At 38.1% G+C, this 15,274-nt stretch overlaps 1 protein-coding gene across 4 annotated transcripts in view; it reads right to left on the minus strand.

Moving 5' to 3' along the window:
- The window catches only part of VEZT (vezatin, adherens junctions transmembrane protein), a 64,892-nt gene that overhangs the window by 6,944 nt on the left and 42,674 nt on the right, over positions 1 to 15,274 (minus strand). For 3 of the 4 annotated variants that reach the window (XM_052774775.1, XM_052774776.1, XM_052774774.1), the window contains 5 exons: positions 12,305 to 12,636; positions 11,491 to 11,684; positions 9,596 to 9,696; positions 8,192 to 8,399; positions 3,679 to 4,249 (listed from right to left, as the gene is read on the minus strand). In XM_052774775.1, the coding sequence (XP_052630735.1) occupies positions 3,679 to 4,249; positions 8,192 to 8,399; positions 9,596 to 9,696; positions 11,491 to 11,684; positions 12,305 to 12,636 (1,406 nt within the window). Of the gene's footprint in view, positions 1 to 3,678; positions 4,250 to 4,281; positions 5,047 to 8,191; positions 8,400 to 9,595; positions 9,697 to 11,490; positions 11,685 to 12,304; positions 12,637 to 15,274 lie in introns of those variants that run through there. The other variant, XM_052774777.1, reaches the window with a different exon arrangement.

Consider the following 15,274-nt stretch of genomic DNA (forward strand, 5'->3'; position numbering starts at 1 on the left):
TTTACCTAGATCTTTAGCTGTAAAGTTGAGTGACGTAAAAGATGTAGTGCTAGACTGCAATCCAACCTAAGAAACAAATACCATCTTTGGAGTGCCTTCCAGGTAGGACAGGAGAAGAAATTATTTAACCCTATATAATTATTTGCTTCTTTACAACTTCACAGAGCTGCTAATTGGAAATGGCATAGGGAAAATGCATTTATTGTTAGCTCTGCTCTTCTGGCTGCTGATATCCTTTGGCATAACCCATTATTTGGTATGGATTTCCTGATTAACATGTTTCAAAAAGTTGCAAAGCTCTAAGAAGTAAATGTTCTGTTTTCACAAAAATCCCTCTCTAGGCTAACGAGCCAAAGAACACAGGACAGCACTCAGACCTCGACATGCTCAATATATTAACACAACTCTTTAGCGCTAGTGCACACGTCAGTGTGTTCATATATATTATTTTAAATGCAACAATAAATTATGATTGCCAAGAAATCTGTCGGGTTCTTGAAGGAATCTACAGCATGTATGCACAGTCCTTTCAAATGACATAATTATGAGGAAATCTGGATTATAACAGACTCTTTATACATAGATGGAACCTGGTTATCAAATCAAGGGAAGCCATGCTTTGTGTGCTGTACACTGCTAGCCATATTTTTGTGCAGAGAGAATATTAAATAAATCAAAATAAATGACCTGATGGCTGTAACATATAGATGTGATGAGAGGCAGAGAAAGCAAGTGAGCCCAGGTGTTCATATGTGCAGCTTCTAAGACTGCATTAAGTAAAACCATGGAAATCAGTTAAATTGCTTGTAGAAAATCTATTTGTTCAAAGTAGGACAAGAACTTGCTCCAAAAAGTCATCCTTTGATCATACCCATGTCTAATGTCAAGGCTGTAATTTCACACTACACCATCTTTGCCAGTAAAGTAAACGTGAGCAATCCTGAGTCTCATGCCAGCAACACAGTATGTGCTGATACAGCTGTTTGGAGGTAAATGCTGAAAACTGCATCACCGCAATAAGAATGGTGAAAAGTAACCCCTAAGAAGGGTGGATTTTTGACCCAAGTGGACTCATGAGCTGGTTTATAACATGGCCACAAAAACCTGTGTTGACCCAGCTGATGGGTGAGAAGGAACAACTAATGATGGATGGGGTTTCTTAGGCCAGTTTCATCACCAAGACCAGCATGTTATAAAACTAGGTCCCAAGTGAGCCACCAAAGTAGATTCTCCAGGTCTTTTGCTAAGGACTGCAGCAAAGGAATAAAGAGCTAGCGACTTTTATAAATGTGAGATCTGAAATCTATTTTTAGTAGCAATGCAAAGCACTCAGGCTACTACTGACTTCATCCAAAACTGTGAGGACAGTGATAATTCATATCGTAAATCTGATAATTTTTCCAGGTTGGTATCACAGGCATACACATTGTAAACTAAAAGTTGGATCCCCTCGGGAAAGTTCAGGACTATCATTTCGGGGACACACCACATCAGATCATGAGATGCTGGTGGATGAGTTCATGGAAAAATATTAACGGAACATACATTTAGGCAGTCAGAACGATTAGCTAGGAACAAAAAATATCTGGGCACTTTGTGAACTCAAGGATCTCAAGTCAAGGATGAGGAAGACTTCTTTTTCAGAAGCATGGACGATGCTTCAAGCACAATTATCCAAAGCAGTTGTTCTAGACTTGATAAAAAAAATTGCTTACCACAGAGAAAATAAAATAGTGTTTCATCATCTCAGCCTAACCTTTACAGGTTACAGAAGAATATACTCTACCACTAAGAGGAGGCTTAGCTTCTGAATACATTATGAGAAGCATCTATTTTTTCTTTTACAAGTTCCCCAAGACATCATCCATTCAGCTTCCAGTCTCTTACACAAAATTAAGGGCACAGAACACAGTGTTACTGGTTAATGAAGAATGGTAAAACGTTATCTTCCCAAAATCTGCGGGTGAGGGAGAAGACAGGCATTATATCGTGAAAGAACAGCGTAAGTCACATACTCCCTTCTCTTATCAATTGATATTTACCTCTTTATGGTCTGTGAAAAAATCCACATATTTAACAGCATTCATACAAAATCACTAGTAGAAGAGAGGGAGGTTGAAAGAAAGCACTCATTTTCTGACATATGCTCAAGAGTTCCACCCTAACCCGCTGACCTTCGTTAGCTTCCCCACTTCCCACAACAGCATCCTAGGAAAGATACTGCTCCGAACCACTTGCATCTAAAAAACCCTTTATTCTATAGAATCGGCAAGAGACAACAAATACCCTAAGTAACCGATGAGGTGTTTTGTGACTGGAAATGTATCTGGGTCCAAGCAGACTATTCCATACAAAGAGGCAGCTCTCTCGCTATTAGAGACATGAGACCTTTGCTTCATTTTGTTTCAGAGGGCAAAAGGAAGAGAAGGCAGTGGAGCCATTAACCAGCTTCTCTGTGAGGTGAGCATCAGTTTGCTGCTCCTCGTAACACCACCACAGAGAAAAAACCAACCCACATAACTTCATACTGAACATCCAGACTTCAGTGTCAACTAAATTACAAGATACACCTTAGAAGATACACCTTAGAAAATACACAATTGTTCTCTCATGGATTCTTAATCACAGAGGATAGTTGTGATCTAAGGAAAAATGAAAGAACATTAAGGAAAAACAAGTATGCTGTTTAAACAAAATACTGTATGTTGTTAAGCACTCAGATAATTTTGCTTTAAGAAAATTACTTCAGGACATAAACAAAAATGTACAATCAATCATTATGTCAAATCAAACAATTATATTAAGGTTCACTTTACAAAAGGTTAACAAATAATTAATAGCTGTTTTAATAAATAGGTATTTACTTCTCATCTATTATCAATCCAACAGATAGCTTCTAGCTGTCTATAGTACTTTCTACCGATGTGCTTATAACCCTCCCTAACACATACTACACATTTCTGTAACATGAATTACAACATCTAGAAATCATTTATTAACCCTTCATAAAATTCTAAATAAACCTTAATATGAAGCATGACTAACTTTATACTATTTCAGCCCCATACCCCAGGACACATCAAATACTAGCTCTTTCAAGTTTTTATTTAAAATTCTACATTTCAGTTGGGAGCCACATCACTAGCCACAGAATCACAAATGCCTACGGTGGCTTAGCCAACACACTGCAGACACAAGAAGTGAAACGAAAGTGGTGGGGGAAGATCACAGGGAACAGTTCAGGTTCTTCCAAAAGAAATGTCCTGGCTTTTTTGTTGGAACAAACATTGATACCATGACAACAGAATCAGAGAGCAAAAAACCAGTCTGTTGTAATTCAAGACATTGTTTTTCCTTCTTTTTAGAAACAAAACCCCACAATACCTTATAATATAAATAAATAAAACAGAAAACACAAAGGTAAATTCTAAAACCCACCACTAGGATCTTAAAAAGGGAACAGCCAACTATTTCTTGGATGCAGCCTAAACTTCTCTTACCTGCAAATTTTCAATATACTTAGAAGTCCTATTTAGTGTATCAGACTTAGGAAACAAGACGTATTATATTTAGATCTCCTTTTTTTCCATCCAGTATTTTCATCTTCAAACTCCCACCTTAGTTTTTTTTCCATCAAATTGCCTGCTGTTGGTTTAACAAAGTTCAGCTCAGACTTACACTTTCCCTTCACTTTCAGAGCCTCTATCTTCATTGTCACAGTCCTCCACAAGGCCTTCATGCTCCTGTGTCTTCTCTTCCTCCTCCTCCTCCTCCTCCTCTCCAAAAGTCTCTTCTTGCATTGTAGTAAAAGTTAAAGACCTGGCAGCAACTTGTGCAGCCAGACCAGATGTGAAGTTTAAATCTGTTGATATGTGGAGCTGGGCCAGCCTATGCTTGATTTTTGCATGTAATGCATCCTTAGTGGGAGACTGTGAAACCTCTACTCCATCCTTATTGCTCGGCTTGAGTTCTTCAACTTCCCCTTCATGCTGATAACACATTCCTTCTTCAGCCCCTGTAGAAATACCTTCATCAGCAGTACTGTCTTTGTTTTCCCCCATCTCAGGATCTTCATACAAATATTCTGTCCTGCTTTTATCAGCAGCGTTCACTTTTGGATTAGAGTCTTTTTCTTCAGATTTATCACAACTTTGGCTGCAGTCCTGCTTTTCTGTGTCTGAATTCATATGTGATTCCAAATTATTTAGTAGCTTCAGCGGTTCTACAGGAGACAAGGGTTTCACTGCAGCTTAAAAAGGGGGAAAAAAATTAAATGATAACTAAAAGTAAACTGCTATATATAAATACTTTTTTTGCGTCTGAAAAGATGCAAGATTCTAAGGGTCAAAATGGCTTAAAAAAAACCCCAAAACAACAGAAACAAAACCCACAATCAAACAAAACTTAAAATAAAAGTGTTTTCTAATCACAAAGCTCAAGTGAAATGTGATAGCTACTTGTAACTACTCTTTAAAATCTGTGACATAAAGAGACAGCACGAAATTGATGACGTTTAAAACCAGCATCAAACACAGATGATGCATTCAATGTTAAAGTAAAAACCAAGTAAAATTACTGCACTGTATACAGATTTGAACTGTCTTCGTTTTAAACAACAGTTTACCTAATCCAATAAAGACAGCTGGTACATGAAAAAGTCCTTATAGGCAATAGCTGATCTCATACACCACAACATATAAATACAACACGTATTCATACAGTCAGGTAAGGTGTCCTCACAAATAAAGTGTGGTTTAATTTAGCCTCTCTTGAAGTTAGTAGCAGCAGCGAGTCCCATTGCCAGCAACGGGATGCTTGCCAGGAAGTCTCTCCTCCCAGTGTTAAGGGTTAGTATAACTTGGTACAATCACTTCTTGAAGAACAGACGTCTTTCTTTTTAAGAAAACGATATAATGTCCATTTCCAAGTAACAGATTCCCTAAACTGCAGTAGCTCCATTAGAGTAGCAGCACGAACATAAATGAGAGCGGCAACAGCAGATTCCCAAGTAGCATTTCCCTTTCTAATTCCATTCTGACTTTACCCCTGTAAGCAGAGATGAAAATAACTCTGGGAAATACACAAACTTTTAACGGGAAACAAAATTTACGGTATTAGGATTTTTCCATCGCATCCTATTTCAGTAATATTTACTTTAGCTAGCTGAAGGCAGGTGCATCATTATGGTTGTCACATTGATAATTATTGTCATTAGCACAGTGAAAGACTATGGCTTCAAATTTGCATTGTATTGTTTGTTTTAAAACCTTATATATCAAAGGAGCACTGCACCAGACTCATCTCAATTGTTAACGGGGTAGTTCCTTCCCCATGTCGTAAAAAAACATGCTGCTGCTTATTTCTGCCTGTTTGCTTGAAGAGGCAGGAATATGCACAGTAATCTTACCATTTGGGAGCAAACTTATTGCCTACTTCCTCCAAAGAATACTTCCAAAGCCAAAATTTCTTGAAAAATAATAGGTACTTCAGATTGGTAGCTGGCCAATTTGCTGAGTTGATTAGTTAATAAGCAAGGTGAAATTCGTCAATTCTCAGAGTGTAGCTTTCCAAATCTGAGAAACAGCTGTGTAAGAACTATCATATGGACAAGGTGGGAGAAGGGGAAACAGCTGGGTACAATGCAACCACTGACAGAATAAACTTTTTGGGGAGGAGAGGTTAGGGGAAAGGCTAGAAGTGATTTTGCACCAGAACAAAGTTGTTTTACAATGTTTGACAAATGAAAATGAAGCCACTAACAACTTCACAGACCCCTTCAAAAGCACATCCATTTTACTGGCCAAAGGACCAAAAATATAAGCTCACCTACACTCCCATAAATAACCTACTGCCCAGGCTGTAAGCAGTATTACCATGGTGCGGGGCCTGGGCAAATTAGTTTAGTCTGGTGCCCTGCTAAGATGATGTTTTTCTTCTGGAATCCAACCTATCATTTCCAGTTGACTTCATGCTGTGTTCTTTAGACACATCAACTTGTTTGGAGCTGACCTCTTTTATGTGGAAACCCTCACCAGCCCCTCCTTCAACAAACCAAAAACCCTAACAAATCAGAATGGCTTGCTGGGTGCCTTGACCAACAGATTAAAGCCTTTGAATATTTCAGGATCTTTTTTCACAGTAATCACAAGTTAGGAGAACACAGGATTTCTGGAATACAATCGTCCTGTAAAAGCAAGATTTCAGAGGGCTATGCGAAAGTGTAGTATCATGGCCATCCATTGGCTTGGGCCAATGGAGACAAGAATGTGAACCTTTCCGGGTTTAAATCTTCAAGATAAAGCAAGCCACAAATGTGGAAAGCACAGCTCACAAAAATGTTTCTTTAAGGAATGACTCACAAGTATGGATAAATTAAAGTCTGCAGCAGTAATATGCCAGGGCCCATTATGTCATATTTAACTGACTTGTGTTTCTTTTGAAGAAATAATGAAGAAATTCCTTAAAAACCAGTAGATGTTATGTCTGCTGTCCACATCAGTCTTTCAGAGTAGACCAACACAGTCTGTGAGCCAAAAGAAGACAATATTAATTACTTTCATGAACCACCCTCCAGTTTTCCAGTCTTGTACAGGATGGAAGTAGTCAATGATTGGTTCTAGGCAGCTGGAGGAAATCACACTTTCCTCCCTCCCCACTGTTGAATCTCTAATCCTAAAGCAATGTAGTATCTATACATGGAAAGAAAAGAACCAACACGAGCCACAAAGGCTTTCAGGTGAACACTTACTGAAGACTACAGGAGTCAGCTGGCTCTTCCCAGCAATGGCCACAAACAGCCTGAGGATATACTGATGTGGACAGGTATCAGCTGCTAACCTAGATAAGGAAATTTCCTATGCAAGCTCTCCTGACAAGAATTCTTTCTGCAGCAGTCACTAGATCTGTCAAGACCTGAACTGGAGGTAGGATTCCTGCCATCTCCCTTCAACAGGGAGGAAAAGAAGACTTGAAGAGATTTACGTGAAGAGTTGTGTGGTGTCATGTCTAACGCCAGAAGGATAACACAGAAATCCTACTCTTAAGCAGACTCTGATGCAATCTGATGTCCTAGGTTTTTTTAAGTCAGCTAGAAGAGAAGTCAATACCAATGGCCAAGTGATTTCTTTTACCATAGTTGTAGCTAAATGGACATAAAGAAGAAAGTCGTGAAGAACAGATATTTTTGTGGGTTTGATGTCAAAAGAAACCGTTGCATAAATAGGTATGGTCTGTTACTGTGTGTTCCCACTAAATTTTTGAAAGACGCAATCCATGGTCTTTTTTTCTGGTAGACTGGCAGAGGCAAAATCCTTGGATATGTTGCCAGATTTCAGGGTTGTTTTTCATAACATAGAACATGAAATTTTTTAGAGGGCTTTTCCTAACCTGTCTTTAAGATGAAGGAATGAAAGTGGGAGAAAGAAGGGAAAAAGGAAGACAAACTACTGCCAGTTTTAAAGATAATAAATCAAACAGCTCAAGCAGTGAAAGGAATCAAGTTGTATCCAGTCTTATTCTGGAAGACAGACAGTCTGTCTTGTTGAGGCAAGAGAAATTTTCATATTCCTGCCTTCAAGTGCAAGTGGATGGAGCTACCCAGCAGTCCTCAGAGTTAGTAAAGGCTAGTTTGGAAGAACTCTTCCTGTTAGTTTTGGTTTTGTTTTTTTTTTTAAACATATTCTATATACTCAGTCTCTCATGGAAACAAAGCCATTCTTACTCTTTTATGAGCCTTTAATATTTCAAAGTCTCACTCTTCACTTTAACCTATATATTTTTGTAAGTCTGGGATAATTTCTGATGGTTTCTTTAAATTCTGAAAAGTAATTTATTTATGCACCCTGATTAAAATACATATTTACTGGAAAGCTATGAAAGAAAGTCAGTTCTGTTTGCGTGGTTTATAGCCTGACAGTTCTCTTTATGCTGTCTTAATATTTTGTGTGTTTAATATTTTAGCTCAGTATTTTGTTTACAGCCAAATTCCCATTTCTCTGAGTTCTTTTCAATATATAGTAAAATGATTGCTACAAGTAATATAAAGAGATGGAAAAGCAAACTAAGGCCACACGGCTCTATCAAAGACAGTACTACAGCTAAGCACTGTGTGAATTCTAACAGTCAGAAGTTGATGGCAGACAGACACCTACCCTTTCTTAGAAAGGAATTAATTTTCAAAAGCAATGCTTACCATGGTCGCTGAATAGCAGCTGTTTCCATTTCTGTCTTTCTATTTCTGAAGCTTTAAATCCCAGTACAGATTTTAATTCTTGTAACACCCTCTTAGATTCCTGTCTCTCTCGTTCTTGTCTCTCCCTTTCTTCCTGGGAAAAGCAGTAAAAATCTTCCCTTTTGTATTCATTCTCCGTATCTGAATAATCAACATATGCTTCCAACTCCTAAAGAAAAAAAGAAAGAAAGAAAGAAAAAAACATTTTGATCTTCACTGTCAGTGTAGACCCTGTCCTAAAATCTGATGCACGATCAAGTGATCACAACAGAAGCCAAACACAGTAATAGGATGGAGCCCTGTTTGAGCAGAGCCAGTGGATCTGACACTGCTCTCAGTTATGTTTGTATAATTTTGGAGCGAGTCTACTCATTGGAATTTAACATTACTGCAGTCACCTAAGATTTACTTTCATACACAAGTATGATCAAGTGATATGCCTTGAAAATGGAAGTCCATTTCGCCATAATTACAGGTGGAAATAAGCAATACCCATTTCTTTTTTTTTTTTATTTACACTGTAAGCAATTCTTCCTCAGTCAGGCATCTTCCTAATTTAACTTATGTAAATCCTTATTAAGAGGATGTTCAGAATAGCAAACTCGTCCTCCAATTTTAACTACATTGACTTACAAGCATGAAAAAACAGAGCTCCATTTATGTTATAACAGCTAGCCAGTAAAGTTATTAGTCCCAGCTCTTTGATATGGAGAAAAAATCTAGAGAGAACACATGTGGGGTAGGCTTGGGAGAAGGTGAGGGAGGGACAGAGCAGAGCATGGGTGTTCAATCTGCTTTCAGAATGCATCTGCCACTCAGTTCTGGGATGGAGGAGGCCAGCCTCTCTTCAAGACAACCCAACCATCACACACGAGTTCCCCAAACAACACAAAACCGTACAGTGTCACAGTCTGTTTTAGGTATCCAAAAATGCAGAGATTACTCAAAGTGAAGACAGGCTGGTTTGTTCTGGAGCTTGTCACTTTTGCAGCTGTGTCGGTTCATCTAACAATATACAGGTAGGACTCTATTTTATTTTATATACCGCCTTTTAGCAATTCATATTTTTTTCTATATTACTCTGACACGTGTTGCTGCTCTCCTCTTGTCACTTACTTCTAACGATATATATGAGAAGAAGTGAATGCTAGTGCTCTTTTTTCCAGGATGGGGAATACCTCCCCATGGAACAGCAAAAGGAATATACATAATTTTTTTCTGTAAGTCCAATTACAAAATGGCACTGGCTACCTACTTGATCTGTCTTGGCAAGACAAGAAAGTCACTGCACAAGCAACTGGAAAAGGAATGGATACAGCAAACAAGCCCCAATTATTATTTTAAACGGTCCTTTTTTTTTTTTACCTGCTCTTCAGGGATTGGATCTTTGTTTTCTATGTATATGGCTGGCTGTCTTACAGGTACTGTAGTACGCTGTAGGTTGTCACAGGAAACTTCAAGTTTGCCTTTAGGGGGAAAGAAGAAAAGGGATTAAAAAAAAAGAAAAAGATTGAGTGTTGAGTGATGTTTTTGACTCACACAGGCATGGTCCAGGCATTGTCACTAGGTGGGATGGGCACAAACGAAAAAAAAATGGTGAGAAGGCTGTTTAGAATACATTGAAACACTGTGTTAGAGAGGAGCACTTAAATAACTTAGCTATTTTGATATAAGCTGGATCTGATGAAACTCATCTTTAAATACTTCAACTAACAAATCTCAACATTTTTATAGACTTTGAAAACCTGCAGATGGCAAGAAAAATTGGTAAAACCAGAAAAGAGACTTGGTATCCAGGTTTAAAAAGAGAAGTAAAATAGTAAAATTATAGGCAAATCAACTTCAAATTCAGTAAACTTGTTGCAAAATAGAGATTCAACCCCAGCACATTTCCAGGAAAGTCACTGGGCAAAAGTGAAAGTGAAGGATTTTTTTATTTTTTATTTCCCACGCAATCCCTCTCTTTTAGATCACACACTAGGTTATTTTTGTACTGAACTTTAAAAGGAAGCAATTTATAATAAAAGTGCCTGCTGTGAAATTTTTACGCAAAGTAAAAATAAAACTAAAATAACTAAAAATACTATGGCATGCGGTCTAAAAAGAAGATTTAAGGAAAGGGTAAAAAAAAGATGAGCGGAACTGCTGATTGTAGAGGGCATCAACAAAACACAACAGGCTGGCAGATGCAAATGTATCACACTACATCTAATATCCTCATAGATTGTTTTATGCAGCACTGAGAGGGAAGTTGTAAGACTAGACTTTCAGGCAAAGGACACACACATTTTGTTATACCATGTCTGGACCTGCACAGAGCCTGCATTAGGCCTCCCAGTGCTCCCAGTTCTGATGTAAGCATGAACAAGGTCAGCGTGCATGCCTCTAGGCCTACAGCAATATTCATCCATCTACTGGATATCCCACCGATATATCATTAAGAGCTTAGCTCACTCCAAATTTAGATTTCTGTAGGTAACTTGCTGATACCCCAAGTCATAATTTTCCTAATGCAGTCTCCATTACCAGCATTTTTCAGATGCTGGGCTGTGCCTTCCTAGGACAGTAAAAAAGCTCCTGGAAAAAAGAAATATCAGAAATTATAGGCTCATCTCCATGTCAGGAGAGCCTAAGTTCACTACCATTATTTAAGCTAGTTGCGATTCACAAGGAGAACAGCATGGGCAGTACAGGTCACTAAGGTGAGGGACATAAGGCAAAATGTTGGGATATGCTGCTCAATATGACTTTTAAGCACACAGAAGATTAGCTTACTCTCTCTGAGCGAGCAGGTAAATGGGTATTATATGCTCAGTACATCCTCTAAAATTTAAAATGTTCCAGGAAATGTCATATTGTTAAGAAAGTTACATGACAACAACATTGTCATTTCAATTAACTATGTAATTTTTATGCAGTAAATAAATGAAAATCTCAGGGACAATTCATCAAAATCCTACCCCTTCACATGTGATTCACCAATCAAAGGCAAAACGCCACTATCAGTCTGCACCTGGAAATGTAACCATCTGAATCCACAGGTCTAACAGACTGAGTTAACATTTTTTGCTGAAACAAAATCTTCAGGGTCATCACAATGAAAAAGTTTGACATAGGTATATAGTTTTTCAAAGTGTACCGTTGTAAGACCTTCTTCAGCTAAAATTCTGATACATGGGCTGAATGCTATCTTTATCCATTTGACCATTCCATCTCTAAAGTGTATCCCATTAGTTGCTAAATTAATCTCTCACATTTACCTTTTTTATTTGGGTTTCTTCCACTCATTTTTTCCACCTGAGAAATGGCTTCTTCCCAGCAGCTGTTGCTTGCCTGGATATGAGGCTGAATAAACTTTAGTTTTTGTTCCAGAACGTGACGGGCTTCTGTTGTCAACTCAGGTGTCTCCTTAGTGCTAACAAGTTTTTCAAGTTCGTCCTCAAGAATTATTACCCTAAGTGATAAGGAGATGAACAGAAATAAGTAATAATAAATATTTGACTTCACCATTCCTTCAAGTATTTCATTTAATATCCTGTTATTTTCTTGAAGTTTTAAGAGTCTAACTCAGCCAACTCCTCTGAGATGCCCCAGATCCTTTTCTCCACATCAAGATACATTGCTCACCTGCATTCATTATAGTAATTCTTAAATGCAAGATTAAAGGAGTAGGACAATTTCAACTATTTCACCAAGGTAGCGATGAATCTTTAAAAATATTTACTAAGTAGTTACCACAGGCTGAACTTTTTTATAAAGCATTTGGTGTGTTGCAAAATCAATGAAAGATAAGTATGTTTTCAGATTTTTTCAAGGGAGTGACAAAAGCAAGGCATGATCTTAATGCACTGCTTAGCTTTGAATTTTCACCAGATAATTAAAGAATAACCAGGATTCCATATTGAACCAAGGATCTTTGACCCCATACTAGGTGAAGATATGCCTATGATTGCAATGACTATACGTATCTGCCTTTTTTGTTTTTAATCTGAGATACAAGCTGACAACCCAAAGAACTCAAGTCTGAAGCCTTCTTCCTACAGGCATATTCTCTTAATTCATGTGTAAACTTACTCATTGAGCAGTGCCTTGAGATGAAGCTGCAAGCTGCGTACCGCTGTCTGAAGACTGTTCAGCTCTCTTGACTTCTGCTTTGTTCTGGTCGGACGTTCAAAACCCGACTGATGCTGAGTTTCAAAGTACCGATAGAACTCATAGCTTCGCTTAAGCTCCTCTAAGCAGGCAGCATGTGTATGAGGTAGGCCTTGAGTCACATCAGACAAGATATGATGAGGCAGCCGTTCTGGGGAGACCAAGGGCTTGGGGGACGCGTTGGCTGGGGAGAGGAGCAGCACCAGCCTCCTGAAGAATTCTGAGCTCTGCCCTACCCAGAGCTGAAAGAGGACCTGGAAAACAGCATAGGGTTAGCTCTGTGCACCTGGGAAGACAGCCAGCCTCCAAAGTAAATGTACAGATACACCATGGGAAAACATTCCTCGGTCAGCAACAGGAACTCTGAAAAACTGCGAAAATCCGCTGAGTGTTTTTGAAGGCTATCCCAGACCATGGGAGGTTCAGATCTTGTGAACCTTAGGTGACTGCTAATTCTTTGATGAAGGATATTATAGGCAATTATGCTCAGAAGGTTGTCAGAGGCCTAAAAACTCATATTCTCATCAGGCAGTTTCATGATTTGCTATAATTTCCACATACCCTACAGCCAAAATTCCAGTGGCAGCAAAGACATTTTTTCCTTTATAATGCCAAGCTATCATTTCTACGATCTACTAACTACTGCATTGCCCCACACCCAACCTTGAAACATAAGTCTAATTGCACTGCACTTCAACAAAAAACATTCTACATCTGAAGAAAGCTGAGCTGCTTTTTTTTTTTTTTTTCCAGCCAAAGTGAGAAATTTCACCAATACCACTAAGGAGGGAAAGGCTTGTAAGAAATGAATCGAATCACAACGTTATATATGGTACAAAAGAGGTCAGTCCATCTGGGAGCAAGGAAGCCCACAATTTCAGTTTCTTGAGAAGTTCCAATGAAATGAAGAGAACTGTTTTCTTAGTTTAGAGAAGACTGTTGGCTCAGTAGACCATAACAGAGCAGTAGCATCTTATATCTCTAAAATGAAAAGGAAAGGTTATGACACTTTTCTCTGCAATACTGGCCCTTATTAAAGGGATCAACTGTAGGTGACTATGAGATGTAGTCTGAAATCTGTTCTCAAGCATTCCAGACCGAGGAAGACAAAGTAATTACACATCATGCTTTTTTCCACCCCCCTCAGCTACAGAATAGGACTAACAATTTACTGTAGACTTTGGATCTACAGGATTTGAAATAAAACATCTTTATACTCATAATACTATGGACAAGTAGCAGTTTTGTTCCAGTGTGCAAAGAATCAAGAGCAAAACATTCAGAATAGTAACACAAAAAATTAAATGCCTTCAAATAGATGTGGCCCGATATACCCCAAGGGTGTATCAAAAACACTTGGATACAAACTGATAAAACATTCCAAAAGAAAAAAATAATTCTCAATTTACAAAAGATGGTTAGAAGAAGAAAGAAGACAGTATGATATGAAATTAATTTGGAGCACACGTGCAAGGCTGTGATTTGGCTGGGTGCTAAAATAAAAAGCAAACAAATGGGCAGCAATCACCCAAGTGTCCCTGAAGGTGTGGTGCCCTGGATGGAAAGTCAAGAGCTCATGCTATAATAAGCACAGAAGATGACCAATCCCTTCCACCACACATATAAGGCAAAAGCAATGAAAGAGTAGCACACAAAAGTAGTGGACTTCAGGAATTGGTAGTAATAATCCAAAACCTACCTGAAAAAAAGCCCAATGATGAGAGAAAAGGAAATTCCAGATGTATTAGCGTTGCAAATAGCTTGCTCTGCCAATGACTTCTGATGATTTTTACTGACACTTAAACTTCACCCAAAACATCCAACTGGCTCTCCTCAGCAAAAATCACTATTTTTTCTTAAGCCAAAAATTTTCACTCTTTAAATTGGTTTAGTTCAAGGACAAGGTAGCCAAAAGACAGATGGCCTAGACACGGGCTTGAATGAAAATTAAAATATTAACCAAACCTGGATACACATCTATATTCTACCTGCATTTTAATATAAAGGCAAGTTCTCTCCAATGAAAAAAAACCAAAGAGGACTGCATGTAAATCCAGGGCTCACAACACAAGTATGTCCCAAGGTTATCGAAGTATAACTATTTTATTATCTATGCAGGAATCTGCTTAGGACTGATTTATGTTAATTTAGCTTGGTTCAACTACACCACACCCAGCCTACATCACTGTCTGAGTTAACGTAAACTGAGATTTACTAGTTTTGAGCTTAACTGTACCCAGAAAGCATCCCAACCAGTTTAACAGATTTCAATTAAATTACTGCAAATAGCAGGTAAACAAAGACTTAGCTTACAAGCTTGGGCACCTCTGACTGGCTTCTTGTGCTTAAAAAGAAGTGCGTAAATAAGTGAGCTTGCATGGTTGCAATTAGAACTTCAGCTAATGAAAAGGCAAGAAAAAAATCCCAAAAGCTTACATCTGATGTAGCTCTTAGCTTACAACTAATTAGACAAAGCCTCAAAGCTTAGCAATCACTATTACTGATAACATTTACTGTCAGAACAAAAGAAGTCAAGGTCTAGGAATTAAGTTAATAAAATGCAACAAGAGCCAACCCCATAGAAACACAGAAGTCACATAATAATTGAATTTTCCATTAAAAAAATAATGTTAAAAGGGAACTGCCTTGGCAGACAACCACTAGAGTGTAGAAGACTTGCATTCAAATTAGATCTTCTTTCCAATTGTAAACATTGACTCATGCAAATTAAAAATACCTAACATCTCAAAACAAAATAGATAAAAAGGCCATTATATGGTTGTCATTCTGTTCAGTTAAATGTTTTTCAAAGATCAAAGAACCACACTGGCTCATGGCAGCAGGGGTCCAAGATTATGATTTCTACTCCTCTATGTAACTAAATGCAGCTAT

Source organism: Harpia harpyja, chromosome 23, assembly GCF_026419915.1.
Source record: "Harpia harpyja isolate bHarHar1 chromosome 23, bHarHar1 primary haplotype, whole genome shotgun sequence".
NCBI classification, from domain to species: domain Eukaryota; kingdom Metazoa; phylum Chordata; class Aves; order Accipitriformes; family Accipitridae; genus Harpia; species Harpia harpyja.